This window comes from Enoplosus armatus, chromosome 15 (assembly GCF_043641665.1).
Source record: "Enoplosus armatus isolate fEnoArm2 chromosome 15, fEnoArm2.hap1, whole genome shotgun sequence".
Classification (NCBI taxonomy): Eukaryota; Metazoa; Chordata; class Actinopteri; order Centrarchiformes; family Enoplosidae; genus Enoplosus; species Enoplosus armatus.
The window spans coordinates 17897064-17916012 of NC_092194.1; the positions used below are offsets into that span (position 1 = coordinate 17897064).

The 18949-nt window shown below is 41.8% G+C and overlaps 1 protein-coding gene across 7 annotated transcripts in view; it reads left to right on the forward strand.

Moving 5' to 3' along the window:
- Positions 1-18949, forward strand: part of trim9 (tripartite motif containing 9) — a 35068-nt gene that overhangs the window by 11621 nt on the left and 4498 nt on the right. For 3 of the 7 annotated variants that reach the window (XM_070920156.1, XM_070920153.1, XM_070920154.1), the window contains 6 exons: positions 2229-2324; positions 3412-3534; positions 13330-13440; positions 14718-14871; positions 15784-15929; positions 17835-17973. In XM_070920156.1, the coding sequence (XP_070776257.1) occupies positions 2229-2324; positions 3412-3534; positions 13330-13440; positions 14718-14871; positions 15784-15929; positions 17835-17973 (769 nt within the window). Of the gene's footprint in view, positions 1-2228; positions 2325-3411; positions 3535-13329; positions 13441-14717; positions 14872-15771; positions 15930-17834; positions 17974-18949 lie in introns of all 7 variants that reach the window. The other 4 variants (XM_070920151.1, XM_070920152.1, XM_070920155.1 and 1 more) reach the window with 4 other exon arrangements.

Here is an 18949-nt window from a genome sequence, read left to right on the forward strand (position 1 = left end):
CCATGAAACGTTCCGAAAAAAAACTTCCGAAAGCCATTTAGCGAGCTAATGTTTTTTAATATAATTGTCATTTGAATACCTTTTTAGATTTAGATGGTTGGTCTTTACATTTTATCGACTAAATGATTTGATAATGAGCATAACATTAGCCACAGCTCTAAAATCCATCCTGTTGGTCCTCATATGTCTGTCCATTGATTTTTGAGATATCCTTGTGACAAACAAACTAACAAACATGGAGGGAAAACGTACAGTTCATTCAAGCAGGTCTCTTGAGACGCTGAAATATGAGTCCCAAGTTAACAAAGAGGGAGTTTCTTGAAGTCCTACACAATCTGGGAAAGTTTACATTTCAGTCTTTGCTCAGCTGTTGCCGGCTCAGACTGTCCCTTGGTGCAGTAGACTCATGTTAGTGGCAGCTGTCATGGTTTCCCAAACGCTGAGGTCAAAGGTCAATCGACCGGCTAACGTCAGATGCCCGGAGCTGCGTTGACACAGAGTTGTTTTTTCACTGTATCAGCTTGTCCCAGGTTTTATTGCCCTCTTCCGGAGTGATTTTTATTCTTTTTGCCAGGTAACGCCCAACACCCTCTTCTCCTCCCAGAAGACAATACGCTCCCCCAAGTTGACGGTTGTTCACTCAACCAAACGAGGTTCCCACAGGGTCAGGCCGCGTCCTCTCGCTCCGTCACCCCTTTGTTCACACAACCTCGCTTCACATATATGAACACCCCGTCTCTTTTTCCCCTGCTATCCAAACAGGGGCATTCGTGTGTCATCGCACACATCCAAAGCAATGGCATTTCCCGTCACGTGCGCTGTGCTCTGCTCCGCATGACCAGGGGCTACAGCATAATCCAATAGTAAAACCATGCAACAGTCAAGTGCTTTATTGTAGATAAATCATCTTAGTTTTAGTTGGAAATGTCATTTTGTGTGTGAGAATGAGGCCGACAATGCATTTTGTCTCGGGGTGAAGACTTCGATGCTTCAAAATGTCAGTTTCTCAGCGGTGATGAAAAGCAGCTTTGTTTCTAATTTGACTTCTGTGGATTTTCAGTTCATCCAAAAGTTAAAAACCGCCCAAATTTAGAGCTGGAGACTTTCACAGTGACGGCTGTTTATAGGTTGTGTATGTGTCTAATTGAACTGAACAGGTCAGACTGGCCTGGGAATTGGCATCTAAAATAACTAGCTAGGAATCTCATAATGGGCTGCCTCTATGTGTCTTTCCTGTCAATCTTAAAGGTTCCTATATATATATATATATATATATATATATATATATACATATATATATATATGTATATATATATATGTATATATATTTCTTACATGATTCGAAGTGTTTCTGCATGACACAATATGTTGATGTTGGGAACTACAAACCTACAAAGCCCTCCATAACACCCACTTTCAAAGGATGTGGACAGCTTCAAAGAGGAGAAACCTCATTCAATCTTGGGTGTCTTGGGTGTTGTTTGGAGTATGAAACTTCCTGTTGGCTGTATTGTTGCATTTGTCTTTCCTACAAGACACCATAAATTGATACAAGCCAGGACCAGAGTGCTGCATGTACTATACTATATAGTGCTGAAGAAACCAGAATAACTTCGCATTAGATAATCCATCTTAGCTTCTTTTCCAGGCTTTTCAGACAAAGTTAGCAAACATTTTTTTCTCACCTGTAACTGTTCACCAGAAGATTTCAGGGTTTTGTTGAGCCATTTCATGGAAAATTAACTTTTAAATCATCATAATTTGTACGGAACAAAAGAAAACTCGCACAGCTCGCACAATCGGTTTCCCTCCTGAATATTTTTGAATCGACCGGCGTCAATGTCGAGAGGAAGAACAGCAGCTCTCAACTGTGCAACTAAAGATCTTCGGCTTCTAGATGAACGAGATGTAACATGTGATTCAGGGCCAAACCTTTGTTTGATATCAACGTGTGTCTATATTTTTGGCTTTGAGAAGATATTTTCAAACCATTTTTCCTTCAAACTTGAGTAAAAACCAATTTTTTAAAAACATTTACTACAAAGGGTTTTACTATTCCTGTAGATATGCAGCATACCCACTTATCAGAAATTCAGATTTATTCTATCCTCTGCCATTTTGATTAGACTCTATTCTGTATCCCTGCATGGTGAAGTTGTCGTTGCCAGTTGTTATTTGAATGCAGTACAAACCCATATAACTGCTACTACTGTCTGTGCTCCCCACAGGGTCAGCTGTCTCAGGCTCTCAACGGCCTGTCGGACCGAGCCACCGAGGCCAAGGAGTTCCTGGTCCAGCTGCGAAACATGGTGCAGCACATCCAGGTACTTTAACACACACACACACACACACACACACACAGTGCACTGACTTGTCTTGGCAATTTGTTAGCCATCTCTCATCCCCCCGTGTGATCCCAGACTGTCCACCACAGCACGTCACTGCGGTAATCGACAGAAACAAGAAGGCTTATCGTATTATTTCAAGTGTCACTGTTGACATTTTGTAATCCCTGGCATGGACCATGTTCACTGTCCAGCCACAGAGCTGCATATGACAGGTGCAAAATGACACGTCAAAGCTCACTTAAGCTGTGTTTCGTTCAAATCTGACTCCTGATCAAAGTCCTCTCTTAAACATTAAATTAGAGGCAATTAAGTTTTGATGTTTTAGCATGATAAAGTCTAAAGTTGTGATTTCATGCGTGGAGAGTGCATCAGACACAGACTGTCAGGATGTGAAGAACGCGAATGAATCAATAAAGACATTTGCATTCAGTGAAACTGACACATCGCCATAGTAACAGCAGAGCGGCTCTCAGTCTTGGCAAAGTTCTTTTAATTGTGTGAGCGAGGATATTGATTTGAGTGGAAATGTCTCTCTGTTTACACACAGCGGTATCACATGCACTTAGTGTAAGTACAATATATTGACCAGGAATAGATTTAGATGCTCGCGACCGTCTGCCGTGCGTGGAGACAAAGCTGTGGTCAGCTTAACAGGCTGATTTAGAGGAGGAAGGTGGGATTAAACGCCCTCGTTGATTATCGTCACGCAGTGGGACGGCGCTCCAGGGAAGACCCGTCAAGGTGAGGAGGAGAGGGAATTTAGGACGTGTGAAAAACGAACACTACTAGGGATAATTGTACGTATATTACTCCCATGGTGCGGATGCTTCATGATGGTTTTATCCACCCACCTCGCATGATGCCGAGCTGCTGGAGGAGAAACATTATGAGTACTATAAATCTTATTATCTCTTCACATTTCAGTGTTAATCCGGCTGTTAAATAGATGTCCATAATCGAATTCTACATCCCTCAGTAGCATCTCTTCTGCTTTTGGTTTTATATACTGTACATTTTGTTCTTTAAGATGCTTTACTCCCTGCCTTTGTCTGTTGTCTTGCAGGAGAACGGAGTGGAGTTCGAGGCCTGTTTGGTGGCGCAGTGCGACGCCCTCATCGACGCCTTGAACCGACGCAAGGCTCAGCTGCTGGCTCGAGTAAACAAAGAGCACGAACACAAACTGAAGGTGAGTGAGCATGACGCAAAAAAAACATCCCAATGTGTCAGATGGATGCCAGGCTATTAAAAAATCTGTGGGTTTGGTGTGTTCATGCACAAGAAACAACATATTGTTGGAAAATCAAACCAAGCAGCAGGGTAACGTGAATATGGCTGTGAACGTTTCCTGTTTCAGTCCCTGCTTGCAGCTGCGATCCTCTGCATTAATAACATAAGCCTGACAAAAATAAATGCAGCAATATTTGTGATGAATTAGGTATTTCAGGCTTTAGGTTTCAAGTGTCTGTTATAGTGGAAACAGTGGAAACTGGTGGCTTCTTGGTTGCTAAGAAAATCACTTCCATACTGACTCCACTGATATGAACTGAATGCAATTACTGCCTGGAAGGACGGAAATTAATCTAAATATTAATGGTACGCATCAAAAGTGGTCGGCAGTCGTGTCAAACGTATGTTATTCGTAGTTAAATTGGCTGATATGAACCCATTTGTGTCAAATGGCATTTGAAATTATTTAAGCTATTTCTGCAGCACAGAAGTAGTAATAAGAAAAGAACCTAGAAATAGAATAAGAACCAATAAAGATGCACATTTTGTTGTATGAACTGTTGCTGACAATAAGATGTAGCAGGGAGATTCATAAGAAATGAAACTGCAGTGATTTCAGAGACATAAAGTGCCACATTTGTCTTTAAACCATCTGCAACTCATTGAACGGGGGACACAACTGCGAGGTGGCGTCGACATGAGAGGAGGAGGAGGGAGAGATACATTTGTGCTGTACAGCATCCAATTTCACGCTTGGACGCTCTGTAGAATCAAGGTTTCACACGTGTAGGTGGTTTGAGAAACGCAGCCTGTGCATGGCAACATGCTTGTACACTGACACACACACACACACACACACACGCTTACATACATTTACACACATTTTCCTTTCTCCATACATGAAATATTTAGATGTGACACGTTTCATGGATGAGGCTCATAAATCACTCACAAATGGAAAAACTCATTTTCATTTCAGCTGTTAGCTGTTAGTTCATCGTCTGTTCTTATGTACACACAGTCTTCTATAGGAGGCTGTAGCAGCGCCTGCAGGTAACGAGTGTTACAGCTGAACTTTATATAATAGCTGCTTTTTCTTTGTGTTTTAAAGGTTTACGTTTTGTCTTTTGAGGAAATTATCTGTTTGTTTTTCTCTCTAAACATTTATGAACAGGGAAATACGCGTATTCCCTTTCTTGCCAAGACTTGGATGAGAAGATCTACGCCACGCTCTTATCCTCCTGGAGTCTTGTCATCACCATGAAGTTAAAAGTTAACCAGAGGTTATTGCTCCTGACCTAGAAACAGTCTGGCTCATGACCCCTGTAAAACGACACCATCGTTGTTTTTTACTCTTAGCATTGTGTACTAATAAAACGAACAAGATATAAAGTGTTAATTAATGAGATTAAGAGGTGCTTTTGGGCAGATTTACAGGCTAAGTGTTCCCCTTCTCTTTCCAGTCTTCGTGCTAAGCTAAGCTAACCAGCTGCTGGCTGTAGCTTCATCGTTGTGGTGTAAATCTTCTCATCTAACTTCCTGCATTTTAGCGCATCCAAGTTTTAAATTCAAATATTTAGTGCCAAAAACTTTTCTTTTGTTTTTTTTTGATCGGACAAAAAAAGATCAGACCATCATCCCTCCCTCTGCAAAGTAACCAGGACAGCCCTGGAGGACCAAGGACACACAATGACACCCTGAACAGTGTGTACTCTCCCAGTATTTAGCTGAAAATATGCTCCAGTCAACAAAGCGCTCACCTCTCACAGCAGCTACAAAACTGCAGTTGATACTCTCATTGCCTGCAGTGTCACAAATGTCAAAATTACAGCAGCTATTACTTTTTCTTTTTGCCTGCAGATGGAACTCACTGCGACACTGGTGCCACTTTTATTGTCCATAGGTGGCACAGGTTGGACTGGACTGCGGGTTCTCAAAGGGCCCAGTTTCAGCTGCCATAGGCCACGTTTAAAATGCGAAATCTGTTCCGTTAATGATTGATGGCTGTTGAGTGATGACTGGATGTTTATTGAGGGGCAGAGATGCATCAGACACATTTACACCTCTAAGACGGAGGGATTTGAATGTGTCTCAGTACAAATCTGACGCCTCCACGTGTTGTCCACTGAATCTTAATGCCAGAAAGACACATTTCTCCACGACAGATCTGATATTCTTTTTGCATTTTCACTGTCAGTCTCTCATGTGAATCAGTGCTGCTCACTTACTCAGGAACGCCGCTTCCATCATTTCCCACAGAGTCAGTGGTGCAAGAAACTGTGTGTTTCTCATGTGCTCCTGGAGGGCAGCGCAGCTCACTTTAGGTAGATATCAGCCGGAGTAAAGGGGGGAGGCAACGCTTGTGTTCTGGAGTGCACCTCCTGTAATTGTAGCCCCTCTGACACGGGCAGTCAATGGGATGCGGCGGAAGTCATCCTGCTGCCGTAATTGAACGAGATGCATTTCTGTCCCGGTGCACTCCTGATGATAATGTAGTCCTTTGTGTATCTTCCAGATGCAGCATCTCAGATAGGATTTATTTTCATATGAAAAGCAGATCGTTGCATAAAACAAAATGCCAGCTACGCATTTTATACGTGTCCATTTAAGAAACTAATGAAGTGCCCTGATTAATCCTGCTGATTCAGTCACATGAAGCTCTTCTTATGAGGAGAGACCATAAAAAAAAAAAAAAAACGTAGAAAACATAAAATCAATTAAAGCCAATACAAACGGAGGCTGCTGCAGCTGACTTGGCATCTCCTACCGAGCTGCCTGCTGCTCTCCTCTGGTCCTGCACGCTGACGCCAAAGCCCGGTCACCATGGTGACTGGGACGTGTTGAGCTTGTTGTTTGAAGCTACGGAGGCGACAAGTAGTCCTTAATAACATGAGTCACGTTCAAATCAGGAGGACTGACCCACCTGTTCGTTTGAGAGGCGGAAGGTAGTTTTATGGCTGTTTGGTTACAAGTGGTGGTTTTATTCAGTTATTTAACCGTTCATTTATCTTTTCTTTAAATTTTATCTTCCTAAATGCTTCAAAGTCTTTTCCACATAAACAACGTATAATTCAGAGGGCCTGATGCTAAATCTCTTCTTGTATTTTAATTTAACTTTATAGTTTTAGTAGAAAAACATCCGAATCAGCTTTAAAACCTCGCTATGTGTAATATGTATGTAGTTGAATGTGAAGATATAAGACTGAGGACATGACCTTGCTGTCCTCACTGGTATCTAGTGCAGCCCTGCTCATGGCTGACTGAAAATTGCACAGTTTTCAGACAGATTTTCTTCCTTTCAGACAGCATTTTTTTTCTCACTTTATGTCAGTAAAACATGTAAATCATGTGAAATTAGTTTAATTGATAATCCATCACAATGAACTTTTCACAGGCTTCTTTTTTTGTTAAGTTTGCCACGAAGAGCAGGGACTGTGAACAGCTTTGGATTTACAAACTGTCTTGTCAGAAAATCAAACATATAATAATAATAATTAGTAAATATTTATGTTGACATTTCTTGCGTTATAAAGTTGGTGTTTTGCAGCGGACTTTGAAGTGTCAGATGTCTGAGCTTTCCACAAGCACTTGAAAGCACCAAGTGTTAGTTCAGAAGATTGAGACCACTCTCTGTTCATATGGAACTACAGCCAGGACATGGTTAGCTTAGCTTAGCATCAAGACTAGGAGCAGAGGGAAACAACTAGCCTGGCTCTGTCTAAAGTTAAAAACAATCCATCGACAAGCGCCTCAAAAAGTCACAAATTAACACGTAACATCTTGTTTGTTTCTGTCCGTCTGTACAAAAAACAAACAAAACAACAAGTTTACGGAGCGATATGCCGTTTCACTCCTTGGCCAGACAGAGTGACTTCCTGGAGTCTCTGTTGGTTGGCTGGAAACCTAACGGTGATGAGAAGGCTCCGCTCTGTTTTTGGATTACACAAACAAGATAATTAGTTAATTGGGGAGCTTTAGAGGTGCCGGTAGGCGTTTTTTAAACTTAGGATAGAGCCAGGCTAGCTGTTTCCCCCTGTTTCCAGTCTTTATGCTAAGCTAAGCAGCAGTATCGTGCTTTAATGTAACATGGAGAATTAATTAAATATGATCAAACCGAGGCACGCTGCCTCTGCTGTCGGTCCCTCTCACTGGGTTTCATCTGGGAGATCCGAGCTCACAGAGTCAGCAGGGAAGTGATGAGGGATTCTTCTGAGGGCTGATTAGAGAAACACAAAGTGAATCAGAAACGAAGTCAGTCTTTCGCTCGCTCCAAAGTTTGCCACCGGATGTTTCGTCCTCTGGACGCCCAGCCTGGGCCGTTTAATGAGTACAGCTGCACTGAGGCTATTTTTACTTCCGCTGTAGTGATTTGCTGTCCTCCCTGTTGACTTCCCCTCATCTGACTAACTGTGTTGCTCCAGGGGATCCCTGTTCCCCGGGGACCTCCACTTTCAAATACTCAAACATTGGGAACAGTTTGGACTGAAACTGTGAGAACACTGAAATATCGAATTATTTATTCTCTCACTGTGAATGACATCTTCATCGACATCTCTCTGCAGCAGAGACGAGGAACATGAAATATTAAGACTGCTGCTGAATATAGTATCAGGGTATTATTCATCTGTCTTTTTGTGCTTTCTTTGTAAAATGCTTGGTCGAATAACTTAATAATGAAGACTTGTTTATTTTACTAGTCTATTTTATTTTATTAGTCTAAAAAATGTGTGTTTATTCCAGTTTCCTAGAGTCCAAGATGACGTCTTAAAACATCTTGTTTTGTCAGACCAGCAGTCCAAAACCCTAAAATATAAAATTTACAACTATATAAAACAGAAAGCAGAAGATATTCACAATTGAGAAGCAAGGAATTTTTGCCATTTTACTTGAAAAACGGCCGGAAATAGTTGCTGATTTATTTTTCCATCTATTGACTAATTGATTAATCAAGTAATTGTTTCAGCTCTAATAATTTCAGTCATTCATTGAGCTAAAAAAAAAAAAAAATCCAAAACATTCTTTAGTCTCAGATTCTAAAATGTGATAATTTGCTGCTTTTCTTTGTTTTATATCATTGTAAATGAAGTATCTTTTGGTTTTGGACTGTGAAATAATCACTGTGGTCCGTCATGATTTTCTGATGTTTTATAGGCTAATCAATTAAACAATTAATTGAAAAACTAATTGGTAGATCAGTCAGTAATGAAAATAGTCCTCAGTTGCAGCCCAATATCTGTCATTCGGACTCTTTTTCACCCTTGAATTTCTTGTTACGTTGGCATCAAGGAAGTGAAGCTCGACTTGCTGCGTCCATCTGATTAAGAGACACATTAATGCCACACTTGATCCTCGCTGACAGCTGAGAGTCTGTGGAAGTGGCACTTGTCACTTTCTCTGACCATCACTGCAGCATGTAACATACAGGACGAAGCAGGAAGTGCTTTTAATCCCTTTATTCATCTTCCTTTCGTCCTGTAACCGTTTGATTCACACACAATGTCTTCCTCCTCTCCTCTCTTACCGCTCCCCCTTTCCTTAACCTCATTTCTTCCTCTCATGCCTCTGTCTTTTCCCTTCTCATCGTTTTCTTCCTCTTGTACTCCAGTCTTTCCCTCTTTTACCTCATCTAACCCCTCCTTTCTCTGCATCACAGCTTTATCATTAAATCATCATCATGAACTTCCCTCATATCTGACTGTTACAGATTTTATGCCAGGGTCCTGACTGACTGTGTACCAGCCTGAGCTGCTGTAAAGGGACAGGTTAGGAGGCTGCAGCCACAGTATCTTAGGCCAAAAGTGCCGCAGTGACCTAATAATTACAACAGAAACAGATAGACGGAGGCCATTTATTTCACAAAGAGGCAGCAGGACCTGCAGACTCGCTCACAAGTACAATATGTACAGCTGATGCTGAGAGATACTAGAGAATATTGGCCCCTTTTTTAAATATCCTGCCTTGTTTGGTTGGAGTATTATTTGTGTTTAAAGCCGCTACTATCTATATTTTCATAATGACAATCGAACAATTGACCATGTGTAATGTGAAAGGGGTCGCTCATAATGACAAACCCACTGAGAATCCAAGGTTGAATTTTTTGTTTTTTACGACCCACAACTTTACTGTTTTGGTTCACTGGCGTTTTCAGCGAAAAAGCTCTAAAAATCAACTGTACACAACCTGCTCAATATTTCAGATATTTCTCCTCAGGAGTTGGTGGAGACCAAAGACAGAGCTAAAAGAGTGAATATTGGACTCCATATAAAAGCTAATGCTGCTCTGTAACTGCTGGACGCATAAATAAGCCACCAGTTTGCCACATCAACTTAAATGTTGATAATATGTCGATGCTGTGTTCACAGCTTGTTTCCTAAATCAGTTTTTGCAGGTTTAGATATAAAAATCAGGCTACGTTAGCGGCTCCTTTTATAACAAGAGTAGTAACATGTCCCACATGGGTCCTGGAAGAAATGTAATGAAAACCTGCTGTTCCAAACATGAATGCTTACTGTAAAGAGACATTTCACAGTATGTTTCATCGCTTCGAGCATCAGTTTCTGTTAATGTCGCCCTCCCCATGTTTGGGATTGTTTGAGCTGCGTTGTTGAGCTGCTGTGACTCTGTGTGACGATGTGCTTAATCACCATGACAGCCACGTATGTCTGAGAGGACGAGAGTTTGTTTCCCTTCGCGAGCTTCGTTCATCCCAGCTGCTGCTGAAACTGTGGCCCACTTACTCAGCCAGCTCTGCCCTCTACCACCGTCCTGCTCTTTGTTTATGTCGCTCACCTCTCTCTTTCTGTCTCTCTTTCTCCCACTTCTAAACCTCCTCCTCTACCGTCGCACCTCAAGCTGCCGCCGTCCCTTCATTCTCTGTTAAATTCAGATGAATGAATCTTCCTGCGCTGATTATCCGCTGATCAGCTGGCAGAGCGGTATTGCCGTTGGCAGCTTTTAAATCTTGATTTAAAGCAGATTTCGGGGGAAAGATGACTGGAATGCTGAGAGAAGCTGTTCAGCAAGCAGCAGTGAGTCTCGAATATGAGAGAAAAGGGAAACGAAGGACAAGATGCAATAAAAGTTGTCGGCATATCTCTGCACCCTCAAGTGAAATTCCTCCATATGTATTGCACTCTGTGGATTAAGAGATTGTGACTCCAGCTGCGTAAGGAGGAGGGACAGCAAGTCTGATTGTTTAACAGGCAGCGACAGCAGTGAGGAACTCTTGCTGGAGCCCTGCCAGACCACTGCAGGGGTGTGGATGTTCCAGGCCCGACACAGCGGGGAGGGGTTTGGCCCTCAGCCAGAGAAATATAGACCGAATCATCAAAGCTGGAATGAGATTTCCTCTCACTGTATGGGAAGAGAGGTTAAACCAGGTCCTCCTCCTGGCTGATTGATTGCAGCACTAAAAGAGGGAATAATGAGAATATGATTAGCTGCGTCTCTGTAAATATTTATTTACTTGAAAATATTCTGTGTGCAGTTAATATTTAATCCTCTTAGAGTGCAGTCAGACCTACAATTTTGTTTTATTTAGTCTGAACCTCGGAGGAGGAGTTGCATTTTTATATTTGGGGTATTTAAGTTCACACTGTCCTGCTGCGAATGGACCAACGCTGAGAAATTATTCAGTCAGTTTTGCAGCCTTTTATACCAGAGAGATGCAAAACTGCAGTGAAGTGAAGGAGGTCAAAACAAATGTGATTCCAGACTATGTCACTAAACATGACTGACTTATTTGCAGACTTGGCTCAGATTTACTTTCCCTGGTGTTTGCAGCAGATAAGGGCACGCGAGGAAGCAGCTGAAGACGAGGAGGCGAGGGGCTCTTCAGTGGTTCAGAACTAAAATCCGCATTTTCAAGTATCTGTGTGCAGTTGGTTTAAAGGCCCCTGAGGCCAGTTAAAATAGTTTTCAGCTGCCCAAACAAACTGAACTGGCAACAGACGTTTTCATTTCTCTGAGGTTTGAATAAAGCACATGGTGTGTGGTGCCCTCAACATGTAGCTTGTGATGTGATTATAACACAATCATCAGCTCTCTGTCCTGCCAGCAGAACAATCAGTACAAACTCATGCTGTGCAGCTGAACCAGATTATTTGAAATGACATGAAACTGGATGTGAAGTGATTGAAACATTGATCGTGGTGTTAGAGCTTAAATCGTGCAAATATTCCAGTGACTGTGGTCACTGTGTTGCTGGATGTTGAGATAGCTCAGCCTTTAATATCTGTTGTTGACTAGGCCAGCATGCAGTGTGTTTTTGGTAATAAAGCTCAGCTATAAAGAGTTTCCCAACTGAATTTCCAGAAAATGAACATATTATAATGCTACTAGAATATAAATTACATATTTTATCCATGTTGCCCACCTATACTTGATGCTATTCAGAGGACAATCCTGAAATCGTCTTTAATGCTGTGATTAAAGCCTTGAAAGTGGGCGATGTTAAAGCTTACTCTGTGTGCATGTGTCTTACAGTAATGCTCTACTATTCATGATCGCAGTAAATAATATGTGAATATTAGAGAGAGAGAGGCCAAATGATTAGAATAAGCTGTATCTTTCATCATCAGTAAATCGTCTTCATGTATGCTGTCGGTCTCTGAGCGGCTGCAGAAAGGATTTTCCTCTCCATTCAGCCTTGGAGCCCCTCAGATAGCAGCAGTGAAGTTTCTGTTACCTAGCAACCCTCGGTCCAGCACCTCAGTTTATTTCACACTGTTGCGAGGAGGCTCTGTGGACATCGGTAGTGTCTGTGGCGGGGAGGGAATCTCCCCAGTCACGTCCATCAAATATCCGATCAATCTGATATCTTGTAGTGTGAGAGATGAGGAGGGTTTCTGTTGTCTTGTATACAGATGATGTTGTGGGAAGATACACTATGAATATGGAGAGTGATATAAAAAATCCCATTTGTATTTTGAAACTGATTTTTCTGATGTAAAAATGTGTTTTTTTTCTGAGGCTCAAATCCAAGTCTGTGCCCAGAAGATACGTAAGGTAAACATGATTTCGATAGAGTGAAGTGTAGCTCGGAGCGGCCTCATCTCGTCTCTGATGTAACCGCTGACGACTGTTCACACGGCCCGCGCGTGAAAACAAAATGTCACTTTCCTCCCGTTAACGTCAATAACGGGATCAGTTGCCGACGTCCCCTCAGCCTCCTCTTCCTCCCTCAATCTGTGTGCAAGTCTCAAGAGGAAACAAAATGTACTCAATCAATCACTTTGACAATCCTGGTGCTGATCTCATTATTGGTATTCCTCCTGGTCGTCTCATTCGGCTTCTCTTCATCCATTAACATCCCTGTTTAATCTGTGATCTCCGGCCTCCTCCTTTTCTTTCACCCGTCCTTTTACGTTGTTTCAATGTCGCCATTTTTGTCTTAAGCTCTCTCTTTCGCTTTTCTCTTTTCGCTCCCCTCTACTCTCCTTTCTCTCTCTCCTCTTCCCTCATTTATCATCATTTCTGCCTCCTTCTGCTTATTTACTTCTGCTCTTCCCTCTTCTGTTCGGACATATTTATACTCTACAGCACTTGCGCACTTTTTTAAACCATCTTTGTGCATGTTATTCATGTTCCACTCCAGAGTCATTACAGGAAAAGGGTGACGATTAACACATGATTATCTTCCTGCAGACTGCTTGCTTATTGTTGTATAAGTATATTATACTTGCAAAGCTTGATTCCCTCGTGGGTATTTCTTCTTTCATCATCTCTGGGGTTTTTTTGCCCCTTTTTTGCCCAGGTGGTTCGGGATCAGATCTCCCACTGTACGGTGAAGCTGCGTCAGACCACAGGGCTGATGGAGTACTGCCTGGAGGTCATCAAGGAGAACGACCCCAGTGGCTTCCTGCAGGTAAGATGCATAACAAGTCAAGGCTCTTCTTCTACTAGAAACTACAGCCTCTGCTTTTTTATGCAGACAACACACATATTTATATATGTAAAACGATTTCATCATGGTCGTATTGGTTTGGTCCCATACAAGCACTGAGTTTGTGCATTGAACAAATCAGTGATTAGATTTGCCAAAATTACCTCCAGTTAAACAAAGATAAAACAGAAACGACTGTGTTTGAAGAACAATTAGAAGTCAGTGCTCACCTTCAGTAGCTAATGTTAACGAGCACAAACCAGGACAGAAATCAAGACCTAAGTTTCAACATTCACATTAACGCAATTACAAATAAGAATGAAAGGACTTATGTCTCTAAAACTAGTCCATGGGACAAGTCTTCTGACTCTCCCAAGAGTTAAAACTAAACATGAAGGAACAGCATGCTCCACATATCTGGAACAAACTCCCAGAAAACTTCAACTCTCAGTTCTTTTAAATCAAGGCTGAAGCTTTTTCTGTCAAGTTTGTGCCCATTTATTCATATATTGCACTTTTATTCTGATTGAGAATATGTCTTATTTTATTTAGCTTCTTTTAATCTTCTATTTTACCTTGTTTTAATCCTTTGTGTCTTATGTAAAGCACTTTATATTGTCTTGCTGTTGAAATCTGCTATGCAAATACATTTCCCTTGCCTGACCCTAAACAGCAGAAATAGTTTATTCTTTCTCTGCCTGTTAATCATCTCGTGACCTCTGCGATTTATCTTGCAACCCCTTGTGTGGCTCCATTTAGGGAACCATTGTCCCACAGAATGACACCACTTTACTTTTCCTCAAAGCAGTTGTTACAGCTTCAATTTCTGGCCAATCTATTTTTGAATTTTGTGCTTTTAAAGCTGCAATTATCACACATTTTGCTGCTCGTAGCGGTGAGTTTATTTCTCTAGGGGAAGAAATGTATATTTAAAACAGAGAAATTCCTCCTCAAAACCGGTAGATTACTAGCTGCAGATAAGACTCAGACCCAGTACATTTTAAATAAAGTTGACTTTTCCTCACCTGAGCTGAGGCTCTCAGGATAGAGGATGTTGTGTGCTGTACAGATTGTACAGCAAATGTGTGATTTGTGAATTGGAAGTTAATTAATTGTGCTAATTGAACATTGTCTCTTTGCTCCCAATAATATAATTAAAATACAAAATGTGTTGTTGAAGTAGAGGATGATATAAACACAGATACATCTGTGACTCTATAGTATGTGATTTTCTTCAGTTTGTCCAATGTTGTTCTCAGATCTCCGACGCTTTGATCCGGAGGGTCCACATGACGGAGGGCCAGTGGGGGAAGGGAACCCTCACCCCCAGGATGACCAGCGACTTTGACCTCACCCTGGACAGTGGACCCCTCCTGCAGACGATCCACCAGCTGGACTTTGTCCAGATGAAAGGTAAAAGAGAGGAGATAATGGGTACAGACACCTGAGGGGTTCATGCAGGTGTAGGCTAGAGGAGGGCAGGAGCAGCACAGAAGGAGACTCTTTTTAAACTCAAAGAGGCAAGTTCAAGCCCTCTTGAGAGCTAATGTCTTTTCTACTGAACTTGAACAAGACAGCAAATCCCTACCAGCCTGTAAAGGAGCTGATCTCTGTTGTGAAAAATCACTGTAATATACCTGCAGTGTTTGTTCTGAATCATTGGTTTATAGTAAAGTTTTCTTACAAATTTTACGAAGGGAATCGTTAAAAGATGTTGTTAAAACCTAGATTTACTGTTAGATTTCTGTTTGCAATATCTTTCTAAAAAGTATTATGGTCCCGAAAGGGTTTTTTTTGTAAGGGAGTGTCCTCTTTTTCTGTGGCAACAGTCCTGTGAATTTGCAGTGAGAATTTAGAGGCAGCTTGTTCTTCCATATGACCTCTTTTAAAATCACAAATTATTTTATATAATATATATTCAGTGATTTGAGTTTGGGAACTCGCTGGAAGTGTGTGTATAAACATTTGTGTTTGGTCTGGTACCTGCTTTACACAGTATGATATCACTGACATACCATAGGTATTTTCTAGAATAAATTACTCAGAAAGTCAAGGAAGTTTGGTGTGTTTGTGTTCATGTTTCGGAAGCCTTTGATTAATGCGTTATGAATTCATATATTCAGAATTGAATTTATAAATGATAAATATTGAACAGGTCTTCGTGCACAGAGTCACAGCCAGTTAGGGAGTGTGTGTTTGTGTGTGTGTGTGTGTGTGTGTGTGTGTGTGTGTGTGTGTGTGTGTGTGTGTGTGTGTTTGTGCACGTGCGGGCATCTTTTCATATCTCAGTGGGCTGTAATCTGGCCTGGTTTCCCCCCTCCTCAGTCCCAGCTGCTCCGATGCTCCAGCTGGAGGAATGCTGCACTCAGAACAACAGTGCCACGTTGTCATGGAAACAGCCACCGCTCTCCACCATCGCCGTGGACGGATACATCCTGGAGCTGGACGATGGAAACGGGGGGCCGTTCAGGGTAGGTTTCCCTCTGCAGGTACTCTTTTGTCTCCACTCAGTGGGATTTAAGACAAACTTTACTTTAACTTGTGAAACGCTGACAGAGGAATCTTTGTTGGATTTACATTTAGATTACGAGACAAAAAGAGAAAAACAGGACCAGTTAGAGTAATAATTCACCTTTACAGAACACTACCCGCCTTTCTCTCAACAAAGGCTCTGGGTGATATGAGAGCAGGTCATGTGACACGCTGTAGTGAGGCATTGAATGACACGCCATCAGAAATAAGGGACTGTAATGCAGCTGTCAGCTGGGATGATCCCACAGGAAGTGTGGTCTGGCATCAAAGCAGTATTCATAACCTCCCAGAGGTTCACCATGTAATCCATCCACCTAAGACCCTCCCAGTCCTCTATACATTGAGGCCCCTGCTTTGTTATGATGGCAACTTAAACCTCCTGAACAATACGCTCAGTACAATGACAGAGGATATCTGTGTGCGACCTCTAAACCTGTAGAGAGCAACTTACAGTAGACCCATTGACTCTCATAACAATCAATCTAGGAGATCTTTCCACTTTCTTAAAGTGATGTTAAACTTTGGGCTGAAGCTCCATGCCAAGTATTTAGCCAAGATCTTTTATAAAGTTGCTCCCCTGTAAGAATTATTGTTATATACTGCTTGGAAGTACTAAAAAATGACATGCTTAGTTTATTTGTTGTGACAAAGCCATAAGCCTCCAAACAAAAACAGCCCAGGGTTTTTTTAGGGTGGAAAACGCCTCGAAACACACAAAAATCCCAATGTAGCCATCATATTTCAGTCTCAGCCTTCTCTCAAACTGTTGCCGTCTCCTCATAGCTCCTAAAAAGAGCACGACATGTCAGATTCCTCTAAACAGCTGGTGCAGCATAATTAAGATTTGGTTGTAATGCTCTATCTGCACACACCCAACAGTTGTAATCAGATCCGTTCACTCAAAGACCCCAAACCATGAGTTAATAATCTAAATAATCTAGACTTTGTAGCCCGTGGTGGACACAGTTTGTATAAATGTCTTATTGACCTTCCCACTTTTTAGAAGTGTAAATAGGTGACCCCGTCAGCTAAACACTCCCTTTATAATGCGAATGGTCCAGCAGCTGTTTGTAGAGGCGTCCTGTGTTTTAATTTAGAAAAAGAATAGCAGCCACTGACCTTAAGTCAGTTTGCTCTCCTCTCCAAAAAAACAGCTGGTCGTCCTTTCAGTTCACTCCGTGTTTGTGCGAACCTTCATCTTTCTGTCGTAATTACAGCTGTTCCATGAGAGGGTGATCATTTACGTCCAATCTGCCAACAGATTCACCAACTGCATCCGCGAACTGCTAATTGGTGGGCAGGCGATGCCAAGTCGTGTCAAAGCTCAGAGACATTTTGCAGAGTTTTCACAGTTTGATTTACAGCAGAAATATATGTATCTTTTAAATGATGAAGTTTACTGTTTTACTTAAATTCTTTTGTGTGTTTTAAAAGTGTTGTTGTAGTCTGCCATCCGGTCTGTGCATCTCTTTAACCTGAACTCAGATCAGTGTATGTCATACCTGTGTGTACCTACACTTTGCCAAGCAACTCTTTGCCAGGAAGTTCTCTCTTCCTCTCCGACTCTCTGACTCACTGAGGCTCGCCAACGCAGCACCTCGCTGAGCTTGGCGAGTTGTGTCCCCATGTCTATTTATACTCCGGTGTGGGCCGCCTCACCCACACTCAGTTGTACAAACTCACACTGTCGCTTATTACACTCACCGCCAAATCCAAAAGGGACACTCCTTCAGAAGGAGAGCCGGCTGGGTTTAAAAAAGCAGCACTCTCTGTCTGTTCTGTGTCATAATTACGCACTTGATGTATCTGCCAGCTTAACAGGAAGTGCTGTGTGTCTTTTACAGGAAGTGTACGTGGGGACGGAGACCATCTGCACAGTGGACGGGCTCCACTTCAACAGCACATACAAGTCCAGAGTGAAGGCCTTTAATGCCAGCGGAGTGGGCCAGTACAGCAAGACACTGATCATGCAGACCTCTGAGAGTACGTTGAGCATCATCTTCCTCCTCCTGCTACTCATGACTGTGTAACTTCAAGGAAAAATACACTCTCCAAACAGAATTCATTAATTTATCCCTCTGATCTTGGATGGTCCAGTTGTCAGTTCCCACAAAGTTAGAATCCAGAAAGAGCCAAGACTCAAGTCTGTGTTGCCAATAAATTAGACTTATTAGTGATTCTCCGCAGGCCGTCTTCATAATGTGTGTCTGTAATTGAGCAAGCAAACTACAGTATACAACACATTTCAAGTAGTAGTAGTAGAGTTAGGCCGATACATGTCTGGCGATGTCAGCTTATTGCAGCAAACTAGGTTTGAGGTCATTTAGAAACTGTCACCATTACACAGTTTGTCCACCAGAGAGCGCTGACAAGACAAGTTCATTTTTACACTGCAAAATGTCACGATTGGTTTGAGATTGGTTGTTTATATTATATTTTCAAACAAATATCGAGATCAATATTGGCCTCAAAAATCCAGTATCAGTGGAGCTATAGTCTGAAGTGGTGGCAGACATGCAAACGTGTCCCAAAAGGCCGAAACAGAAAGACTAGATGCTGAGGGAGAATAGACAATTTGGCGGGTGACTGAGGGAAAGTTGCCTATACTGTATATATACTGTACTGGGGATATACTGGGGAGTACGGGGCAGGTGTGTAAGCAGGTGAAGATCAGGGTGAAAAGTGGGAAGAGCAAACAGACGACAAGCAGAATAATGCTAAAGAGATATTAAAAACAAAGAGAGGAAATAAAAGAAAGGAGATAAATACAAGACAGTCTGTTCAAACACCGACACACAAATCGCAAAATATAAAGTTATAAGATCAAGAAAAAGCCAAATAAAATGTTTTAAGTTAAAGGTTTTTAGATGCTATTTTAAAAATGTGCACTGATTTGGCTTCTCTGAGTTTGTCCCAAAGTTAAGCAGAAGGACATCACTCAACAGACATGTCTACTGCC